Below are 24,314 nucleotides of genomic sequence, written 5' to 3'. Positions count from 1 at the left end.
GTCAGAAGGGTTATGGGGTCAGAATGGGTTATAGGGTCAGAAGGGTTATGGGGTCAGAAGGGGGTTATGGGGTCAGAGGGGGTTATAGGGTCTGAATGGGTTATAGGGTCAGAAGGGTTATAGGGTCATAAGGGGGTTATGGGGTCATAAGGGGGTTATGGGGTCATAAGGGGGTTATGGGGTCAGAAGGGGGTTATGGGGTCAGAAGGGGGTTATGGGGTCAGAGGGGGTTATAGGGTCTGAATGGGTTATAGGGTCAGAAGGGGTTATAGGGTCAGAAGGGTTATGGGGTCAGAGGGGGTTATAGGGTCAGAAGAGGGTTATGGGGTCATAAAGGGGTTATGGGGTCAGAATGGGTTATAGGGTCAGAAGGGTTATAGGGTCAGAAGAGGGTTGTGGGGTCATAAAGGGGTTATGGGGTCAGAATGGGTTATAGGGTCAGAAGGGTTATGGGGTCAGAGGAGGGTTATAGGGTCAGAAGGGGGTTATGGGGTCAGAATGGGTTATAGGGTCAGAATGGTTTTATAGGGTCAGAAGGGGGTTATGGGGTCATAAAGGGGTTATGGGGTTAGAAGGGGGTTATAGGGTCAGAAGGGGGTTATGGGGTCAGAAGGGTTATGGGGTCAGAGGGGGGTTATAGGGTCATAAGCGGGTTATAGGGTCAGAGGAGGTTATAGGGTCAGAAGGGGATTATGGGGTTAGAAGGGGGTTATGGGGTCAGAAGGGTTATAGGGTCAGAAGGGGGTTATGGGGTCAGAAGGGTTATGGGGTCAAAGAAGGTTATAGGGTCTTAAGGGGGTTATAGGGTCATAAGGGGCTTATGGGGTCATAGGGGGATATGGGGTCAGAGGGGGTTATGGGGTCAGAAGGGGGTTATGGGGTCAGAAGGGGTTATGGGGGTAATGGGATTTATGGGGTAATGGGATCTATGGGGCAATGGGATCTATGGGGTAATGGGATCTATGGGGTAATAGGATTTATGGGGTAATGGGATTTATGGGGCAATGGGATTTATGGGGTAATGGGATCTATGGGGCAATGGGACTTATGGGGTAATGGGATTTATGGGGCAATGGGACTTATGGGGTGATGGGATCTATGGGGTAATGGGACTTATGGGGTGATGGGACTTATGGGGTAATGGGACTTATGGGGTAATGGGATTTATGGGGTAATGGGACTTATGGGGTAATGGGATTTATGGGGTAATGGGACTTATGGGGCAATGGGATCTATGGGGTAATGGGATCTATGGGGTAATGGGACTTATGGGGTAATAGGACTTATGGGGCAATGGGATCTATGGGGTAATGGGATCTATGGGGTAATGGGACTTATGGGGTAATGGGATCTATGGGGTAATGGGACTTATGGGGTAATGGGATTTATGGGGTAATGGGACTTATGGGGTAATGGGATTTATGGGGTAATGGGATCCTATGGGGCAATGGGATCTATGGGGTAATGGGATCTATGGGGTAATGGGATTTATGGGGTAATGGGATCTATGGGGTAATGGGATTTATGGGGTAATGGGATCCTATGGGGTAATGGGATCTATGGGGTAATGGGATCTATGGGGTAATGGGACTTATGGGGTAATGGGATTTATGGGGTAATTAATGGGATCTATGGGGTAATGGGATTTATGGGGTAATGGGATTTATGGGGCGATGGGACTTATGGGGTAATGGGATTTATGGGGGCAATGGGACTTATGGGGTAATGGGATCTATGGGGTAATGGGACTTATGGGGTAATGGGATCTATGGGGTAATGGGATCTATGGGGTAATGGGACTTATGGGGCAATGGGATTTATGGGGTAATGGGATCTATGGGGTGATGGGATCTATGGGGTAATGGGATTTATGGGGTAATGGGATCTATGGGGTAATGGGATTTATGGGGTAATGGGATTTATGGGGTAATGAGATCTATGGGGTAATGGGACTTATGGGGTAATGGGACTTATGGGGTAATGGGATCTATGGGGTAATGGGATCTATGGGGTAATGGGATTTATGGGGTGATGGGATTTATGGGGTAATGGGATCTATGGGGTAATGGGATCTATGGGGTAATGGGACTTATGGGGTAATGGGACTTATGGGGTAATGGGATCTATGGGGTAATGGGATCTATGGGGTAATGGGATTTATGGGGTGATGGGATTTATGGGGTAATGGGATCTATGGGGTAATGGGATCTATGGGGTAATGGGACTTATGGGGTAATGGGATCTATGGGGTAATGGGATCTATGGGGTAATGGGATTTATGGGGCCATGGGATCTATGGGGCAGCCCCACACTCACCTTGGGGCCTTGCCTTCCTGGGTAACCTGGCAGTCCCGGCACCCCCAGTTTACCCTATAGGAGAGCAGAGGATCTATAGGGGATCCTATAGGGGATCCTATAGGGTCTATAGGGGATCCTATAGGGGATCCTATGGGGTCTATAGGGGATCCTATGGGGTCTAAGAGGGATCCTATGGGGGATCCTGTGGGGTCTATAGGGGATCCTATAGGGGAGTATATAGGGGATCCTATAGGGGGATCCTATGGAGTCTATAGGGGATCCTATGGGTTCTACAGGGTTCCTATGTCTCTATAGGGTTCCTATGGGTTCTATGGGAATCCTATGGTCTCTATAGGGTTCCTATGGCTCTATAGGGTTTCTATGGGTTCTATAGGTTTCCTATGGTGTCTATAGGGTTCTATAGGGATCCTATGGGCTCTATAGGGTTCTATGGGGATCCTATATCTCTATAGGGTTCTATAGGGATCCTATATCTCTATAGGGTTCTATAGGGATCCTATATCTCTATAGGGGATCCTATATCTCTATAGGGTTCCTAAGGTGTCTATAGGGTTCTATAGGGATCCTATATCTCTATAGGGTTCCTATGGTGTCTATAGGGTTCTATAGGGATCCTATATCTCTATAGGGTTCTATAGGGTTCTATAGGGTTCTATAGGTCCCACCTTCTCTCCATTGGTCCCTATAGGGCCGGGTTCTCCTATGGGGATCCTATATCTCTATAGGGTTCTATAGGGATCCTATATCTCTATAGGGTTCTATAGGGATCCTATGGGGTCTATAGGGTTCTATAGGTCCCACCTTCTCTCCATTGGCCCCTATAGGGCCGGCTTCTCCTATGGGGATCCTATATCTCTATAGGGTTCTATAGGGATCCTATATCTCTATAGGGTTCTATAGGGTTCTATAGGGTTCCTATGGGGTCTATAGGGTTCTATAGGTCCCACCTTCTCTCCATTGGCCCCTATAGGGCCGGCTTCTCCTATGGGGATCCTATATCTCTATAGGGTTCTATAGGGATCCTATATCTCTATAGGGTTCCTATGGTGTCTATAGGGTTCTATAGGGATCCTATATCTCTATAGGGTTCTATGGGGATCCTGTATCTCTATAGGGTTCTATAGGGATCCTATATCTCTATAGGGTTCTATAGGAATCCTATATCTCTATAGGGTTCCTATGGGCTCTATAGGGATCCTATATCTCTATAGGGTTCCTATGGGCTCTATAGGGATCCTATATCTCTATAGGGTTCTATAGGTCCCACCTTCTCTCCATTGGCCCCTATAGGGCCGGGTTCTCCTATGGGGATCCTATATCTCTATAGGGTTCTATAGGGATCCTATATCTCTATAGGGTTCTATAGGGATCCTATATCTCTATAGGGTTCCTATGGTGTCTATAGGGTTCTATAGGGATCCTATGGGGTCTATAGGGTTCTATAGGGATCCTATGGTGTCTATAGGGTTCTATAGGGATCCTATGGGGTCTATAGGGTTCTATAGGGATCCTATGGTGTCTATAGGGTTCTATAGGGATCCTATATCTCTATAGGGTTCTATAGGGATCCTATATCTCTGTAGGGTTCCTATGGGCTCTATAGGGTTCTATAGGGTTCTATAGGGTTCCTATGGGGTCTATAGGGTTCTATAGGTCCCACCTTCTCTCCATTGGCCCCTATAGGGCCGGCTTCTCCTATGGGGATCCTATATCTCTATAGGGTTCTATAGGGATCCTATATCTCTATAGGGATCCTATATCTCTATAGGGTTCTATAGGGATCCTATATCTCTATAGGGTTCTATAGGGATCCTATATCTCTATAGGGTTCTATAGGTCCCACCTTCTCTCCATTGGCCCCTATAGGGCCGGGTTCTCCTATGGGGATCCTATATCTCTATAGGGTTCTATAGGGATCCTATATCTCTATAGGGTTCCTATGGTGTCTATAGGGTCCTATAGGGATCCTATATCTCTATAGGGTTCTATAGGGTTCCTATGGTGTCTATAGGGTTCTATAGGGATCCTATATCTCTATAGGGTTCTATAGGGATCCTATATCTCTATAGGGTTCCTATGGGCTCTATAGGGTTCTATAGGGATCCTATATCTCTATAGGGTTCTATAGGTCCCACCTTCTCTCCATTGGCCCCTATAGGGCCGGCTTCTCCTATGGGGATCCTATATCTCTATAGGGTTCTATAAGGATCCTATATCTCTATAGGGTTCTATAGGGATCCTATATCTCTATAGGGTTCTATAGGGTTCCTATGGTGTCTATAGGGTTCTATACGGATCCTATATCTCTATAGGGTTCTATAGGGTTCCTATAGGGTCTATAGGGTTCTATAGGTCCCACCTTCTCTCCATTGGCCCCTATAGGGCCGGCTTCTCCTATGGGGATCCTATATCTCTATAGGGTTCTATAGGGATCCTATATCTCTATAGGGTTCTATAAGGATCCTATATCTCTATAGGGTTCTATAGGGATCCTATATCTCTATAGGGTTCTATAGGGATCCTATATCTCTATAGGGTTCTATAGGGATCCTATATCTCTATAGGGATCCTATATCTCTATAGGGTTCCTATGGTGTCTATAGGGTTCTATAGGGATCCTATATCTCTATAGGGTTCTATAGGGATCCTATATCTCTATAGGGTTCTATAGGGATCCTATATCTCTATAGGGTTCTATACGGATCCTATATCTCTATAGGGTTCTATAGGGTTCCTATAGGGTCTATAGGGTTCTATAGGTCCCACCTTCTCTCCATTGGCCCCTATAGGGCCGGGTTCTCCTATGGGGATCCTATATCTCTATAGGGTTCTATAGGGATCCTATATCTCTATAGGGTTCCTATGGGCTCTATAGGGTTCTATAGGGATCCTATATCTCTATAGGGTTCCTATGGTGTCTATAGGGTTCTATAGGGATCCTATATCTCTATATGGTTCCTATGGGCTCTATAGGGTTCTATAGTGATCCTATATCTCTATAGGGTTCTATAGGGATCCTATATCTCTATAGGGTTCTATAGGGATCCTATATCTCTATAGGGTTCTATAGGGATCCTATATCTCTATAGGGATCCTATATCTCTATAGGGTTCTATAGGGGATCCTATATCTCTATAGGGTTCTATAGGGGATCCTATGGTGTCTATAGGGTTCTATAGGGTTCTATAGGGTTCTATAGGGTTCTATAGGTCCCACCTTCTCTCCATTCGCCCCTATAGGGCCGGGTTCTCCTATGGGGATCCTATATCTCTATAGGGTTCTATAGGGATCCTATATCTCTATAGGGTTCCTATGGTGTCTATAGGGTTCTATAGGGATCCTATATCTCTATAGGGGATTCTATATCTCTATAGGTCCCACCTTCTCTCCATTGGCCCCTATAGGGCCGGGTTCTCCTATGGGGATCCTATATCTCTATAGGGTTCCTATGGGCTCTATAGGGTTCTATAGGGATCCTATATCTCTATAGGGTTCTATAGGGTTCCTATGTGGTCTATAGGGTTCTATAGGTCCCACCTTCTCTCCATTGGCCCCTATAGGGCCGGGTTCTCCTATGGGGATCCTATATCTCTATAGGGTTCCTATGGTGTCTATAGGGTTCTATAGGGATCCTATGGGGTCTATAGGGTTCTATAGGGATCCTATATCTCTATAGGGTTCTATAGGGATCCTATATCTCTATAGGGTTCTATAGGGATCCTATATCTCTATAGGGTTCTATAGGGATCCTATATCTCTATAGGGTTCTATAGGGTTCCTATGGGGTCTATAGGGTTCTATAGGTCCCACCTTCTCTCCATTGGCCCCTATAGGGCCGGCTTCTCCTATGGGGATCCTATATCTCTATAGGGTTCTATAGGGATCCTATATCTCTATAGGGTTCTATAGGGATCCTATATCTCTATAGGGATCCTATATCTCTATAGGGTTCTATAGGTCCCACCTTCTCTCCATTGGCCCCTATAGGGCCGGCTTCTCCTATGGGGATCCTATATCTCTATAGGGTTCTATAGGGATCCTATATCTCTATAGGGTTCCTATGGGCTCTATAGGGTTCTATAGGGATCCTATATCTCTATAGGGTTCCTATGGTGTCTATAGGGTTCTATAGGGTTCTATAGGGTTCCTATAGGTCCCACCTTCTCTCCATTGGCCCCTATAGGGCCGGCTTCTCCTATGGGGATCCTATATCTCTATAGGGTTCTATAGGGATCCTATATCTCTATAGGGTTCCTATGGGCTCTATAGGGTTCTATAGGGTTCTATAGGGATCCTATATCTCTATAGGGTTCTATAGGGTTCTATAGGGTTCTATAGGTCCCACCTTCTCTCCATTGGCCCCTATAGGGCCGGCTTCTCCTATGGGGATCCTATATCTCTATAGGGTTCCTATGGTGTCTATAGGGTTCTATAGGGATCCTATATCTCTATAGGGTTCCTATGGTGTCTATAGGGTTCTATAGGGATCCTATATCTCTATAGGGTTCCTATGGGGTCTATAGGGTTCTATAGGTCCCACCTTCTCTCCATTGGCCCCTATAGGGCCGGCTTCTCCTATGGGGATCCTATATCTCTATAGGGTTCTATAGGGATCCTATATCTCTATAGGGTTCTATAGGGTTCTATAGGGTTCTATAGGGTTCTATAGGTCCCACCTTCTCTCCATTGGCCCCTATAGGGCCGGCTTCTCCTATGGGGATCCTATATCTCTATAGGGTTCTATAGGGATCCTATATCTCTATAGGTCCCACCTTCTCTCCATTGGCCCCTATAGGGCCGGCTTCTCCTATGGGGATCCTATATCTCTATAGGGTTCTATAGGGATCCTATATCTCTATAGGGTTCTATAGGGATCCTATGGGGTCTATAGGGTTCTATAGGTCCCACCTTCTCTCCATTGGCCCCTATAGGGCCGGCTTCTCCTATGGGGATCCTATATCTCTATAGGGTTCTATAGGGATCCTATATCTCTATAGGGTTCTATAGGGTTCTATAGGGTTCTATAGGGTTCTATAGGTCCCACCTTCTCTCCATTGGCCCCTATAGGGCCGGCTTCTCCTATGGGGATCCTATATCTCTATAGGGTTCTATAGGGATCCTATATCTCTATAGGTCCCACCTTCTCTCCATTGGCCCCTATAGGGCCGGCTTCTCCTATGGGGATCCTATATCTCTATAGGGTTCTATAGGGATCCTATATCTCTATAGGGTTCTATAGGGATCCTATGGGGTCTATAGGGTTCTATAGGTCCCACCTTCTCTCCATTGGCCCCTATAGGGCCGGCTTCTCCTATGGGCCCCATTCGACCTTTGGGGCCTTCGGGGCCGTCGGGGCCACGAGAGCCTGGAACGCCAACGTCACCCTATGGGGTAATTAAGGCATTAATTAATTAAGGCATTAATTAAGGCATCAATTAAGTCATTAAATAAGTCATTAATTAAGTCATTAATCAAGTCATTCATTAAGTCATTAACAAGCTCACTAATAATCATTAATAATCACATGATTAATAAGCTAATGAGCTCATTAATCACCCTGTTAATAAGTTAATGAGCTCATTAATCAACCCATTAATAAGCTAATGAGCTCATTAATTATGCCATTAATAAGCTAATGAGCTCATTAATTAACACATCAATAAGCTAATGAGCTCATTAATTACCCTGTTAAGAAGATAATGAGCTCATTAATTACCCCGTTAATATGCTAATGAGTTCATTAATTACCCCATTAATATGCTAATGAGGTCATTAATTACCCCGACAATAAGCTTATGAGCTCATTAATTACCCCGTTAATAAGCTAATGAGCTCATTAATAACCCCATTAATAAGCTGATGATCTCATTAATTAACACATTAATAAGCTAATGAGCTCATTATTTACCCCATCAATAGGCTAATGAGTCCATTATTTACCCAATTAATATGCTAATGAGCTCGTTAATTACCCCATTAATATGGTAATGAGCTCATTAACCCCATTAATAAAGTAATGAGCACATTAATTACCCCATTAATAAGCTCATTAATGACCACGTTAACGACCCAATTGAGATAATGAGCTCAATAATGACCCCCTTAATTAGTTGCTGAGTTAATGAGCTCATTAATGAGGCTGTTAATGAGCTCATTAACCCCATTTACCCCCGTTAATGAGGCATTGATTTAATGAGCTCACTAATGAGCTCGTTAATTAGTCACTGTGTTAATGAGCTCGTTAACCCCAATTACCCGCTCTCCTTTGGGTCCCACGTCGCCTTTGAAGCCTGGAAATCCTTCTTCACCCTGAAATGTGTGGGGCGGTTATAGGGCAGCTATGGGGCAGCTATAGGGCAGATATAGGGCAGATATAGGGCAGCTATGGGGCAGTTATGGGGCAGATATAGGGCAGCTATGGGGCAGCTATGGGGCAGTTATGGGGCAGCTATAGGGCAGCTATGGGGCAGTTATAGGGCAGCTATGGGGCAGCTATGGGGCAGCTATGGGGCAGCTATAGGGCAGCTATGGGGCAGTTATAGGGCAGCTATGGGGCAGTTATGGGGCAGCTATAGGGCAGCTATGGGGCAGTTATAGGGCAGCTATGGGGCAGCTATAGGGCAGCTATGGGGCAGTTATAGGGCAGTTATGGGGCAGTTATGGGGCAGCTATGGGGCAGTTATGGGGCAGCTATAGGGCAGCTATGGGGCAGTTATAGGGCAGCTATGGGGCAGCTATGGGGCAGCTATGGGGCAGCTATAGGGCAGCTATGGGGCAGTTATAGGGCAGCTATGGGGCAGCTATGGGGCAGCTATAGGGCAGCTATGGGGCAGTTATAGGGCAGCTATGGGGCAGCTATAGGGCAGCTATGGGGCAGTTATAGGGCAGCTATGGGGCAGCTATGGGGCAGCTATGGGGCAGCTATAGGGCAGCTATGGGGCAGTTATAGGGCAGCTATGGGGCAGCTATGGGGCAGCTATGGGGCAGCTATGGGGCCCTCACCTTCTCCCCTTTATGGCCGCTGATCCCACGGATGCCGTCCTCTCCCTGGGGGGGGGGGATACATTCAGACCCCAATTCTACCCTTTCTGACCCCAAAAATCCCCCCCCAGCCCCACACATCCCATATAACCCCATATAACCCCATATCCCACCCCTATAACCCCATATCCCCCCCTATAACCCCATATCGCCCGCTATAACCCCATATCCCCCCATATCCCCCCATATCCCCCCATATAACCCCATACCCCCCCATATAACCCCATATCACCCCATATAACCCCATATAACCCCATATTCCCCCATATAACCCCATATCCCCCCATATAACCCCATTTCCCCCCATATCCCACCCCTATAACCCCATATCCCCCCATATCCCCCCCTATAACCCCATATCCCCCCCTATAACCCCATATCCCCCCCTATAACCCCATATCCCACCCCTATAACCCCATATCCCCCCCATATAACCCCATATCCCCCCATATAACCCCATATCCCCCCCTATAACCCCATATCCCACCCCTATAACCCCATATCCCCCCCATATAACCCCATATCCCCCCCATATAACCCCATATCCCCCCATATCCCACCCCTATAACCCCATATGCCACCATATAACCCCATATCCCCCCATATAACACCCTATAACCCCATATCCCCCCATATCACACCCCATATAACCCCATATAACCCCATATCCCCCCCTATAACCCCATATCCCCCCCATAACTCCATACCCCCCCATATAACCCCATATCCCCCCCTATAACCCCATATCCCCCCCTATAACCCCATATCCCCCCATATCCCCCCATATAACCCCATATCCCCCCTATAACCCCATATCCCCCATATAACCCCATATCCCCCCCATATAACCCCATATCTCCCCCTATAACCCCATATCCCATCCCTATAACCCCATATCCCCCCATATAACCCCATATCCCCCATATAACCCCATATCCCCCCCATATAACCCCATATCCCCCCCTATAACCCCATATTCCCCCATATAACCCCATATCCCCCCATATAACCCCATATCCCCCCCATATAACCCCATATCTCCCCCTATAACCCCATATCCCATCCCTATAACCCCATATCCCCCCATATAACCCCATATCCCCCCATATTCCACCCCTATAACCCCATATCCCCCCATATAACCCCATATCCCCCCCATATAACCCCATATCCCCCCCTATAACCCCATATAACCCCATATCCCCCCCTATAACCCCATATCTCCCCATATCCCCCCATACCTTCACACCACGTGGTCCCGGGTATCCAATGGGGCCTTGGGGTCCTTGGGGACCCTATAGGGGAAGGATGGGGGGGGTCAGTATCTCCCAATGGGGTCGAGGCCCCCCCACCCCATATTATCACCCCCCACCCCATATAATCACCCCCCACCCCATATTAACAGCCCCCCCCCACCCCATAAGTGTTACCTGGTGGCCTTTGGGGCCTGAGGGACCCTCCTTGCCGGGGTGACCCTATAGGGACAATAGGGGGCAATGAGGGGGGATATGGGGTTATATGGGGGGGATATGGGGGGATATGGGGGGATATGGGGTTATATAGGGGGGATATGGGGGGATATGGGGGGTTATATGGGGTTATATGGGGGGATATGGGGTTATATAGGAGGGATATGGAGGGATATGGGGTTATATAGGGTGGGATATGGGGTTATATGGGGGGGATATGGGGTTATATGGGGGGATATAGGGGTTATATGGGGGGGATATAGGGTTATATGGGGTTATATGGGGTTATATAGGGGGGATATGGGGTTATATGGGGGGATATGGGGTTATATGGGGGGGATATGGGGGGATATGGGAAAGATATGGGGTTATATGGGGGGATATGGAGGGATATGGGGTTATATAGGGGGGTATGGGGTTATATGGGGGGATATGGGAGAGATATGGGGTTATATGGGGGGGTATGGGCTTATATAGGGGGATATGGGGTTCTATGGGGTTCTATGGGGGTCTATGGGGTTATGGGGTCTATGGGGTTATGGGGTTCTATGGGGGGATATGGGGTTCTATGGGGTCTATGGGGTTCTGTGGGTTCTATGGGGTTATATGGGTGGTTATGGAGTTCTATGGGTTTCTATGTGGCCTATGGGGGGTTATGGGGTTCTATGGGGGGTTATGGGGTTCTATGGGTTTCTATGGGATCTATGGGGGTCTATGGGATCTATGGGGTCTATGGGGTCTATGGGGGTCTATGGGGTTCTATGGGGTCTATGGGGGTCTATGGGGGGTTATGGGGGTCTATGGGTTTCTATAGGATCTATGTGGTCTATGGGATCTATGTGGTCTATGGGGTTCTACGGGGATCTATGTGGTCTATGGGGTTCTACGGGGGTCTATGGGGGGATATGGAGGTCTATGGGGTTCTATGGGGGTCTATGGGTTTATGGGGTTATATGGGTGGTTATGGAGTTCTATGGGTTTCTATGTGGCCTATGGGGGGTTATGGGGTTCTATGGGGGGTTATGGGGTTCTATGGGTTTCTATGAGATCTATGGGTTTCTATGGGATCTATGGGATCTATGGGGTTTTATGGGGGTCTATGGGGGGTTATGGGGTTCTATGGGTTTCTATAGGATCTATGGGGTCTATGGGGTTATGGGGTTCTATGTGGTCTATGGAGTTCTATGGGGTTCTATGGGGGTCTATGGGGGTCTATGGGGTTCTATGGGGGTCTGTGGGGGTCTATGAGGTTCTATGGGGGTCTATGGGGGGTTATGGGGTTCTATGGGTTTCTATAGGATCTATGGGGTCTATGGGGTTCTATGGGGGTCTATGGGGTTCTATGGGGGGTTATGGGGTTCTATGGGTTTCTATAGGATCTATGGGGTCTACGAGATCTATGGGGTCTATGGGGTTCTATGGGGGGTTATGGGGTTCTATGGGTTTCTATAGGATCTATGGGGTCTATGGGGTTCTATGGGGTTCTATAGGGGTCTATGGGGTTCTATGGGTTTCTATGGGATCTATGGGTTTCTATGGGATCTATGGGGTCCCTGTGGTGACTCACGGGGTGTCCATCGGTTCCGGGTGGTCCGGGCAGGCCGGGTTTCCCTGGGGGACCCTATAGGAACAGAGGGGACAGAAATGACCCCAAAACACCCCAAAATGACCCCAAATAACCCCAAAATGACCCCAAAACACCCCAAAATGGCCCCAAAACACCCCAAAATGACCCCAAATAACCCAAAATGACCCCAAATCACCCTAAATGACCCCCAAACACCCCAAAATGACCCCAAAACACCCCAAATGGCCCCAAATAACCCCATAATGACCCCATATATCCCCATAGACCCCATATAACCCCATATGACCCCATATCCCCCTATAGAACCCCATATGACCCCATATAACCCCATATAATCCCATATAACCCCATATAACCCCATATAACCCCATATGATCCCATATAACCCCTATGATCCCATATAACCCCATAGACCCCATATAACCCCATATGATCCCATATAACCCCATATAACCCCATATAACCCCATATGACCCCATATAACCCCATATAACCCCATATAACCCCATATGACCCCATATAACCCCATATGATCCCATATAACCCCATATCCCCCCATATAATCCCATATAACCCCATATAACCCCATATAACCCCATATCCCCCCATATAATCCCATATAACCCCATATGATCCCATATAACCCCATATGATCCCATATAACCCCATATAACCCCATATGACCCCATATAAACCCATATAATCCCATATAACCCCATATAACCCCATATAACCCCATATCCCCCCATATAACCCCATATAACCCCATATCCCCCCATATAATCCCATATAACCCCATATAACCCTATATCCCCCCATATCACCCCATATAACCCCATATAATCCCATATCCCCCCATATAACCCCATATAACCCCATATAACCCCATATACCCCCATATAATCCCATATAACCCCATATAAACCCATATAACCCCATATCCCCCCATATAACCCCATATCCCCCCATATAACCCCATATAACCCCATATCCCCCCATATAACCCCATATAACCCCATATCCCCCCATATAACCCCATATGACCCCATATAACCCCATATAACCCCATATAACCCCATATAACCCCATATAATCCCATATAACCCCATATAACCCCATATAACCCCATATAACCCCATATAACCCCATATAACCCCATATAACCCCATATCCCCCCATATAACCCCATATGACCCCATATAACCCCATATAACCCCATATAACCCCATATAATCCCCATATAATCCCATATAACCCCATATAACCCCATATGATCCCATATAAACCCACCTTCTCTCCGGGTGGTCCCGTGGCTCCTTGAGGACCCGGAAGACCCTATAAAATGGGGGGGGGGGGTTGGGGGTTGGTCATGTGACCCCAAATAGGGGGGGGGGGGGGTCACATGACCCTAAATGGGGGGGGGGGATGAGGGTCATGTGACCCTAAATTGGGGGGGGGTCTCACCTGTGTCCCTGGGGTCCCCTGCTGACCGGGGGGGCCGGGCTCTCCTTGGGGACCCTAAATAGGGGGGGGGAAATGGGATGGGAGACCCCCATAATATCCCATAATACACCACAATAACGACCCCAAATACCCCATAGATCCCATAAATACCCGCCATTAACCCCATTGACCCCATTAACCCCATTAACCCCATTAACATCATTAACCCCATTAACCCCATTAACCCCATTAATCCCATTAACCCCATTAACCCCATTGACCCCATTAACATCATTAACCCCATTAACCCCATTAACCCCATTAATCCCATTAACATCATTAACCCCATTAACCCCATTAACCCCATTAATCCCATTAACCCCATTAACCCCATTGACCCCATTAACCCCATTAACCCCATTAACATCATTAACCCCATTAACCCCATTAACCCCATTAATCCCATTAACCCCATTAACCCCATTGACCCCATTAACATCATTAACCCCATTGACCCCATTAACCCCATTAACCCCATTAACATCATTAACCCCATTAACCCCATTAACCCCATTAATCCCATTAACCCCATTAACCCCATTGACCCCATTAACACCATTAACCCCATTGACCCCATTAACCCCATTAACCCCATTGACCCCATTGATCCCATTGACCCCATTAACCCCTTTGACCCCATTAACCCCATTGATCCCATTAACCCCATTAACCCCATTAACCCCATTAACCCCATTGACCCCATTACCCCCATTAACCCCATTGATCCCATTGACCCCATTGACCCCATTAACCCCATTGACCCCATTGACCCCATTAACTCCATTAACCCCATTGACCCCATTGACCCCATTAACCCCATTGACCCCATTGACCCCATTAACTCCATTAACCCCATTATCCCCATTGACCCCATTAACCCCATTAACCCCATTGACCCCATTGACCCCATTAACCCCATTGACCCCATTGACCCCATTGACCCCATTAACCCCATTGACCCCATTGACCCCATTGACCCCATTAACCCCATTAACCCCATTAACCCCATTACCCCCATTAACCCCATTGACCCCATTGATCCCATTAACCCCATTAATCCCATTACCCCCATTAACCCCATTGACCCCATTAACCCCATTGACCCCATTAACCCCATTACCCCCATTGACCCCATTACCAGGTTCCCTTTAGGGCCAATGGGGCCGTCCATCCCTCGCACTCCCTGCAAACACAAAGCAATTAATTAGTGGGGTTAACTGGATCAATGGGGTCAATGGGGTTAATGGGGTTATGGGGTTAATGGGGTCAATGGGGTTAATGGGGTAATGGGGTTAATGGGGTTAATGGGGTTAATGGGGTTAATGGGGTTAATAGGATTAATAGGGTTAATGTGGTTAATGGGGTGATTAATGGGATTAATAGGGTTAATGGGGTTAATTGGATTAATGGGATTAATAGGGTTAATGTGGTTAATGGGGTGATTAATAGGATTAATAGGGTTAATGTGGTTAATGGGGTTAATGGGATTAATAGGATTAATGGGGTTAATGGGGTCAATGGGGTCAATGGGATTAATAGGGTTAATGGGGTTAATGGGGTTAATGGGGTTAATGGGATTAATAGGGTTAATGGGGTTAATGGGGTTAATGGGGTTAATGGGGTTAATGGGGTTAATGGGGTTAATGGGATCAATGGGGTTAATGGGGTTAATGGGGGCAATAGGGTTAATGGGGTTAATGGGATCAATGGGGTTAATGGGGTTAATGGGGTTAATGGGGTTAATGGGGTTAATGGGATCAATGGGGTTATTGGGGTTAATGGGGTTAATGGGGTCAATAGGGTTAATGGGGTTAATGGGATCAATGGGGTTAATGGGGTTAATGGGGTTAATGGGGTTAATGGGATCAATGGGGTTAATGGGGTTAATGGGGTCAATAGGGTTAATGGGGTTAATGGGATCAATGGGGTTAATGGGGTTAATGGGGTTAATGGGGTCAATGGGATCAATGGGGTTAATGGGGTTAATGGGGGCAATGGGGTTAATGGGGGTTAATGGGGTTAATGGGGTTAATGGGGTTAATGGGGTTAATGGGATTAATAGGGTTAATGGGGTTAATGGGGTGATGATGGGATTAATGGGGTTAATGGGGTTAATGGGGTTAATGGGGTTAATGGGGTTAATAGGATTAATGGGGTTAATGGGGTCAATGGGGTTAATGGGGTCAATGGAGTTAATGGGGTTAATGTGGTCAATGGGATTAATAGGGTTAATGGGGTTAATGGGGTCAATGGGGGTGATGGGGTTAATGGGGTTAATGGGATTAATGGGGTTAATGGGGTTAATGGGATCAATGGGGTTAATGGGATCAATGGGGTTAATGGGGTCAATGGGGTTAATGGGGTTAATGGGGTTAATGGGATCAATGGGATTAATGGGGTTAATGGGGTTAATGGGATCAATGGGGTTAATGGGATCAATGGGGTTAATGGGGTTATTGGGGTTATTGGGGTCAATGGGATTAATGGGATTAATGGGGTGGCACTCACCGGTGGTCCGGGGATTCCTGGGGGTCCTTTGGGGCCCAGCAGCCCACGGGGACCCTGCGGGGAAACATGAGGGGGGGAACATAAGGGGGATCCCATAAGGGGGGTCCCATAAGGGGTTATGGGGTCAGGGTCCCATAAGGGGGGTCCCATAAGGAGTTATGGGGTCAGGGTCCCATAAGGGGGATCCTATAAGGGGTTATGGGGTCAGGGTCCCATAAGGGGAGTCCCATAAGGGGTTATGGGGTCAGGGTCCCATAAGGGGGATCCTATAAGGGGTTATGGGGTCAGGGTCCCATAAGGGGAGTCCCATAAGGGGTTATGGGGTCAGGGTCCCATAAGGGGGATCCCATAAGGGGTTATGGGGTCAGGGTCCCATAAGGGGGATCCTATAAGGGGGGTCCTATAAGGGGTTATGGGGTCAGGGTCCCATAAGGGGATTCATTGGGGGGTCCCATAAGGGGGGGTCCCATAAGGGGGGTCCTGGGGGGGTTATGGGGTGGGATCCCATAAGGGGGGGGTCCCATAAGGGAGTCCTGGGGGGTTATGGGGTGGGGGTCCCATAAGGGGGGTCCCATAAGGGGGGTCCTGGGGGGTTATGGGGTGGGATCCCATAAAGGGGGGGGGTCCCATAAGGGGGGTCTTGGGGGGGTTATGGGGTGGTATCCCATAAGGGGGGGTCCCATAAGGGGGGTCCTGTGGGGGTTATGGGGTTGGGGTCCCATAAAGGGGGTCCTGGGGTGGTTATGGGGTGGGATCCCATAAAGGGGGGGTCCCATAAGGGGGGTTATGGGGTGGGATCCCATAAGGGGGGTCCTGGGGGGTCCCATAAGGGGGGTCTTAGGGTGGTTATGGGGTGGGGGTCCCATAAAGGGGGGTTATGGGGGGGGTGTCATTGGGGCCATTACCGCCTCTCCAGGCATCCCACGTGGTCCCACATCTCCAGCGTCCCCCTATGAAGACCCCAAAGATCCCAGTCTCAGATCAACCCCAAAACCCCATATCCCCCCATCTCCCCCCCATAGAATCCCATATACCCCATAACCCCCACATAGAACCCTATATCCCCCCATCTCCCCCCCATAGAACCCCATATATCCCATAACCCCCCATAGAATCCCATATACCCCATAACCCACCCCATAGAATCCCATATACCCCATAACCCCCCCATAGAACCCCATAACCCCCCATAGAACCCCATATACCCCATAACCCCCCCACAGAACCCCATAACCTCCCCACAGAACCCCATATCCCCCCCACAGAACCCCATAGAACCCCATATCCCCCCATAGAACCCCATATCCCCCTCAAACCCCCCATAGAACCCCATAACCCCCCCATAGAACCCCATATCCCCCCATAGAACCCCATATCCCCCCAACTCCCCCATAGAACCCCATATCCCCCCAACTCCCCCATAGAAACCCATATCCCCCCCAAACCCCCCATAGAACCCCATAACCCCCCCATAGAACCCCATATCCCCCCCAAACCCCCCATAGAACCCCATATACCCCCATCTCTCCTATAGAACCCCATAACCCCCCCACAGAACCCCATATACCCCATATGCCCCCACATAACCCCATAACCCCCCCACAGAACCCCATATCCCCCCCAAACCCCCCATAGAACCCCATAACCCCCCCATAGAACCCCATAACCCCTCCATAGAACCCCATATCCCCCCCAAACCCCCCACAGAACCCCATAACCCCCCCCACAGAACCCCATATACCCCAAATCCCCCCAAAAAACCCCATATCCCCCCCCATCTCCCCCATAGAACCCCATATCCCCCCCATAGAACCCCATATACCCCATAACCCTCCCATAGAACCCCATATCCCCCCAAAACCCCCCATAGAACCCCATAACCCCCCCACAGAACCCCATATACCCCATATCCCCCCACAGAACCCCATAACCCCCCCATAGAACCCCATATCCCCCCCAACTCCCCCACAGAACCCCATAACCCCCCCACAGAACCCCATATCCCCCCCAAACCCCCCATAGAACCCCATATCCCCCCAACTCCCCCATAGACCCCCATAACCCCCCCATAGAACCCCATATCCCCCCCAAACCCCCCATAGAACCCCATATACCCCCATCTCTCCCATAGAACCCCATAACCCCCCCACAGAACCCCATATCCCCCCATCTCCCCCCCATAGAACCCCATATACCCCATAACCCCCCCATAGAACCCCATATCCCCCCATAGAACTCCATATCCCCCCAACTCCCCCCCATAGAACCCCATATATCCCATAACCCCCCCATAGAACACCATATACCCCCATAGAACCCCATATCCCCCCAACTCCCCCCCAAAGAACCCCATATACCCCATAACCCCCCCATAGAACCCCATATACCCCCATAGAACCCCATATCCCCCCAACTCCCCCCCATAGAACCCCATATACCCCATAACCCCCCCATAGAACCCCATATACCCCCATAGAACCCCATATCCCCCCAACTCCCCCCCATAGAACCCCATAACCCCCCCATAGAACCCCATATACCCCATAACCGCCCCATAGAACCCCATATCCCCCCAACTCCCCCCCATAGAACCCCATATACCCCATAACCCCCCCATAGAACCCCATATCCCCCCATAGAACCCCATATCCCCCCATCAACCCCCATAGAATCCCATATACCCCATAACCCCCCCATAGAACCCCATATCCCCCCATAGAACCCCATATCCCCCCATCTCCCCCCCATATACCCCATAACCCCCCCATAGAACCCCATATACCCCCATAGAACCCCATATCCCCCCAACTCCCCCCCATAGAACCCCATAACCCCCCCATAGAACCCCATATACCCCCATCGAACCCCATATACCCCCAACCCCCCCATAGAACCCCATATACCCCCATCTCTCCCATAGAACCCCATAACCCCCCCACAGAACCCCATATACCCCATATGCCCCCACATAACCCCATAACCCCCCCACAGAACCCCATATCCCCCCCAAACCCCCCATAGAACCCCATAACCCCCCCATAGAACCCCATATACCCCATAACCCCCCCATAGAACCCCATAACCCCCCTATAGAACCCCATATACCCCATAACCCCCCCACAGAACCCCATATACCCCCATCTCTCCCATAGAACCCCATAACCCCCCCATAGAACCCCATATCCCCCCATCTCCCCCCCATAGAATCCCATATACCCCATAACCCCCCCATAGAACCCCATATATCCCATAACCGCCCCATAGAACCACATATCCCCCCATCTCCCCCCCATAGAATCCCATATACCCCATAACCCCCCCATAGAACCCCATATATCCCATAACCCCCCCCACAGAACCCCATATACCCCCATCAAACCCCATATACCCCCAACCCCCCTATAGAACCCCATATACCCCATAACCCCCCCATAGAACCCCATATCCCCCCCAAACCCCCCATAGAACCCCATAACCCCCCCCATAGAACCCCATATACCCCAATTTCCCCCCAAAAACCCCATATCCCCCCCAAACCCCCCATAGAACCCCATAACCCCCCCACAGAACCCCATATACCCCATAACCCTCCCATAGAACCCCATATACCCCATAACCCTCCCATAGAACCCCATATCCCCCCAATAGAACCCCATATCCCCCCATCTCCCCCCCATAGAACCCCATATACCCCATAACCCCCCCATAGAACCCCATATACCCCATAACCCCCCCATAGAACCCCATATACCCCATAACCCTCCCATAGAACCCCATATACCCCATAACCCCCCCATAGAACCCCATATCCCCCCATAGAACCCCATATCCCCCCATAACCCCCCCGTAGAACCCCATATACCCCATAACCCCCCCATAGAACCCCATATACCCCATAACCCCCCCATAGAACCCCATATACCCCCATCTCCCCCATAGAACCCCATATCCCCCCATAGAACCCCATATCCCCCCAACTCCCCCCCATAGAACCCCATAACCCCCCCACAGAACCCCATATACCCCATAACCCCCCCATAGAACCCCATATCCCCCCATAACCCCCCCCATAGAACCCCATATACCCCATAACCCCCCCATAGAACCCCATATACCCCCAAATCCCCCCATAGAACCCCATATCCCCCCATCTCCCCCCCATAGAACCCCATATACCCCCAAATCCCCCCATAGAACCCCATATACCCCATAACCCCCACATAGAACCCCATATACCCCCAAATCCCCCCATAGAACACCATATCCCCCCATAGAACCCCATATACCCCATAACCCCCCCATAGAACCCCATATCCCCCCCAAACCCCCCATAGAACCCCATATACCCCATAACCCCCCCATAGAACCCCATATCCCCCCATAGAACCCCATATCCCCCCAACTCCCCCCTATAGAACCCCATATATCCCATAACCCCCCCATAGAACCCCATATACCCCATATCCCCCCATAGAACCCCATATACCCCAAATCCCCCCCAAAAACCCCATATCCCCCCCCCCTATTTTCCCCCTCCTCACCCTCTCCCCATCTTCTCCTGGGGGTCCGGGCTCTCCCCGGATGCCGCTCTCACCCTATAGGGCAGAAATGGGGGTTATGGGGTGGTGGGTTATAGGGTGGAGGTTATGGGGTGGGGGTTATGGGGCTGGGATGGGGGTTATGGGGTGGGGGTTATGGGGCTGGGGGTTATGGGGTGGGGGTTATGGGGTGGTGGGTTATAGGCTGGAGGTTATGGGGTGGTGGGTTATAGGGTGGGGGTTATAGGGTGGGGGTTATGGGGCTGGGATGGGGGTTATGGGGCTGAAGGTTATAGGGTGGGGGTTATGGGGCTGGGATGGGGGTTATAGGGTGGGGGTTATGGGGTGGTGGGTTATAGGGTGGGGGTTATGGGGCTGGGATGGGGGTTATGGGGTGGTGGGTTATAGGGTGGGGGTTATAGGGTGGGGGTTATGGGGTGGTGGGTTATAGGGTGGGGGTTATGGGGCTGGGATGGGGGTTATAGGTGGGGGTTATGGGGTGGGGGTTATGGGGCTGGGATGGGGGTTATGGGGTGGGGGTTATGGGGCTGGGATGGGGGTTATGGGGTGGGGGTTATGGGGCTGGGATGGGGGTTATAGGGTGGGGGTTAAGGGGCTGGGATGGGGGTTATGGGGTGGGGGTTATGGGGTGGGGGTTATGGGGCTGGGATGGGGGTTATGGGGCTGGAGGTTATGGGGTGGGGGTTATGGGGCTGGAGGTTATAGGGTGGGGGTTATGGGGCTGGGATGGGGGTTATAGGGTGGGGTTATGGGGTGGGGGTTATGGGGTGGTAGGTTATAGGGTGGGGGTTATAGGGTGGGGGTTATAGGGTGGGGGTTATGGGGTGGGGGTTATGGGGCTGGGATGGGGGTTATGGGGCAGAAATGGGGGTTATAGGGTGGGGGTTATGGGGTGGTGGGGTTATAGGGTGGGAGTTATGGGGCTGGGAGGGGGGTTATGGGGCTGGAGGTTATGGGGTGGGGGGTTATGGGGTGGGAGTTATGGGGCTGGGAGGGGGGTTATGGGGCTGAAGGTTATAGGGTGGGGGTTATGGGGCTGGGATGGGGGTTATGGGGTGGTGGGATATAGGATGGGGGTTATGGGGCTGGAGGTTATGGGGTGGGGTGTTATAGGGTGGGGGTTATGGGGCAGAAATGGGGGTTATGGGGCTGGAGGTTATGGGGTGGGGGTTATGGGGCTGGGATGGGGGTTATGGGGCTGGAGGTTATAGGGTGGGGGCAGTTATGGGGCAGCTATGGGGCAGCTATGGGGCAGTTATGGGGCAGCTATGGGGCAGCTATGGGGCAGTTATGGGGCAGCTATGGGGCAGTTATGGGGCAGTTATGGGGCAGTTATGGGGCAGCTATGGGGCAGCTATGGGGCAGTTATGGGGCAGCTATGGGGCAGCTATGGGGCAGTTATGGGGCAGCTATGGGGCAGTTATGGGGCAGTTATGGGGCAGTTATGGGGCAGCTATGGGGCAGCTATGGGGCAGTTATGGGGCAGCTATGGGGCAGTTATGGGGCAGTTATGGGGCAGCTATGGGGCAGTTATGGGGCAGCTATGGGGCAGCTATGGGGCAGCTATGAGGCAGTTATGGGGCAGCTATGGGGCAGTTATGGGGCAGTTATGGGGCAGCTATGGGGCAGTTATGGGGCAGTTATGGGGCAGCTATGGGGCAGCTATGGGGCAGCTATGGGGCAGTTATGGGGCAGTTATGGGGCAGCTATGGGGCAGTTATGGGGCAGTTATGGGGCAGTTATGGGGCAGCTATGGGGCAGCTATGGGGCAGTTATGGGGCAGTTATGGGGCAGCTATGGGGCAGTTATGGGGCAGTTATGGGGCAGCTATGGGGCAGTTATAGGGCAGTTATGGGGCAGCTATGGGGCAGTTATGGGGCAGCTATGGGGCAGCTATGGGGCAGCTATGGGGCAGTTATGGGGCAGCTATGGGGCAGTTATGGGGCAGTTATGGGGCAGCTATGGGGCAGTTATGGGGCAGCTATGGGGCAGCTATGGGGCAGTTATGGGGCAGCTATGGGGCAGCTATGGGGCAGTTATGGGGCAGCTATGGGGCAGCTATGGGGCAGCTATGGGGCAGTTATGGGGCAGCCCCACTCACGCGGTGTCCTTTGTCTCCTGGCAGTCCCGGTAAGCCATCGAAGCCGCGATCACCCTATAGGGAATATATGGGGTGAGCGCCCCATAGGGAGCACCTATAGACACAGGCCCCCATCCCATAGTACCCCAAACCCTATAGAGCCCCATAAACCCCCATAGGGACCAACCCGACCCCTATAGGACCCCAAACCCCCATAGGATCCACCCTATAGGACCCCCAACCCCCATAGGATCCACCCTATAGGACCCCAAACCCCCATAGGATCCACCCTATAGGACCCCAAACCCCCATAGGATCCACCCTATAGGTTCCCCCACCCCATATAGGACCCCAAACCCCCATAGGATCCACCCTATATGTTCCCCAACCCCCTATAGGACCCCAAACCCCCATAGGATCCACCCTGACCCCTATAGGACCCCAAACCCCCATAGGATCCACCCTATAGGTTCTCCCACCCCATATAGGATCCCAAACCCCCATAGGATCCACCCTATAGGTTCCCCCAAACCCCCTATAGGACCCCAAACCCCCATAGGATCCACCCTGACCCCTATAGGACCCCAGACCCACATAGAATCCACCCTATAGGTTCCCCCACCCCATATAGGACCCCAAACCCCCATAGGATCCACCCTATAGGACCCCAGACCCACATAGAATCCACCCTATAGGTTCTCCCAAACCCCCTATAGGACCCCAAACCCCCATAGGATCCACCCCGACCCCTATAGGACCCCAAACCCCCATAGGATCCACCCTGACCCCTATAGGACCCCAAACCCCCATAGGATCCACCCTATAGGACCCCAAACCCCCATAGGATCCACCCTATAGGACCCCCAACCCCCATAGGATCCACCCTATAGGACCCCAAACCCCCATAGGATCCACCCTATAGGTTCTATAGGTTCCCCACCCCATATAGGACCCCAGACCCACATAGGATCCACCCTATAGGACCCCAAACCCCCATAGGATCCACCCTATAGGACCCCAAAGCCCCATAGGATCCACCCTATAGGTTCTATAGGTTCCCCACCCCATAAGCCCCCCCCCAGCCCCATACCTTCACACCGGGATCTCCAGGCAACCCTCGCGCTCCATCCGCTCCAGGCCGACCCTATAAACCCCACCAGAGACCCTATAGGAACCTATATGGTATAGGGTGGGGGGTCCCCATACCATAACCCCCCCCCGACCCCATATATCCCCCCCCCGACCCC

At 50.6% G+C, this 24,314-nt stretch overlaps 1 protein-coding gene across 4 annotated transcripts in view; it reads right to left on the bottom strand.

Annotated features, from left to right (window-relative positions):
- LOC107307690 (uncharacterized) overlaps positions 1 to 24,314 on the bottom strand; it is an 80,693-nt gene that overhangs the window by 18,597 nt on the left and 37,782 nt on the right. For all 4 annotated transcript variants that reach the window (XM_085535707.1, XM_085535705.1, XM_085535706.1 and 1 more), the window contains 15 exons: positions 24,158 to 24,211; positions 23,089 to 23,142; positions 20,970 to 21,023; positions 17,334 to 17,378; positions 16,429 to 16,482; positions 15,059 to 15,103; positions 13,882 to 13,935; positions 13,708 to 13,752; positions 12,397 to 12,450; positions 10,791 to 10,835; positions 10,602 to 10,655; positions 9,322 to 9,366; positions 8,575 to 8,628; positions 7,596 to 7,703; positions 2,317 to 2,370 (listed from right to left, as the gene is read on the bottom strand). In XM_085535707.1, coding sequence (XP_085391833.1) covers positions 2,317 to 2,370; positions 7,596 to 7,703; positions 8,575 to 8,628; positions 9,322 to 9,366; positions 10,602 to 10,655; positions 10,791 to 10,835; positions 12,397 to 12,450; positions 13,708 to 13,752; positions 13,882 to 13,935; positions 15,059 to 15,103; positions 16,429 to 16,482; positions 17,334 to 17,378; positions 20,970 to 21,023; positions 23,089 to 23,142; positions 24,158 to 24,211 — 819 coding nt within the window. The remainder of the gene's footprint in view (positions 1 to 2,316; positions 2,371 to 7,595; positions 7,704 to 8,574; positions 8,629 to 9,321; positions 9,367 to 10,601; positions 10,656 to 10,790; positions 10,836 to 12,396; positions 12,451 to 13,707; positions 13,753 to 13,881; positions 13,936 to 15,058; positions 15,104 to 16,428; positions 16,483 to 17,333; positions 17,379 to 20,969; positions 21,024 to 23,088; positions 23,143 to 24,157; positions 24,212 to 24,314) is intronic.

The sequence above is a fragment of the Coturnix japonica genome, unplaced genomic scaffold, assembly GCF_054131305.1.
Source record: "Coturnix japonica strain WE unplaced genomic scaffold, WE-NBRP24 Scf157, whole genome shotgun sequence".
Lineage (NCBI taxonomy): Eukaryota > Metazoa > Chordata > Aves > Galliformes > Phasianidae > Coturnix > Coturnix japonica.
This window is presented reverse-complemented; position numbering and strand designations above follow the sequence as displayed.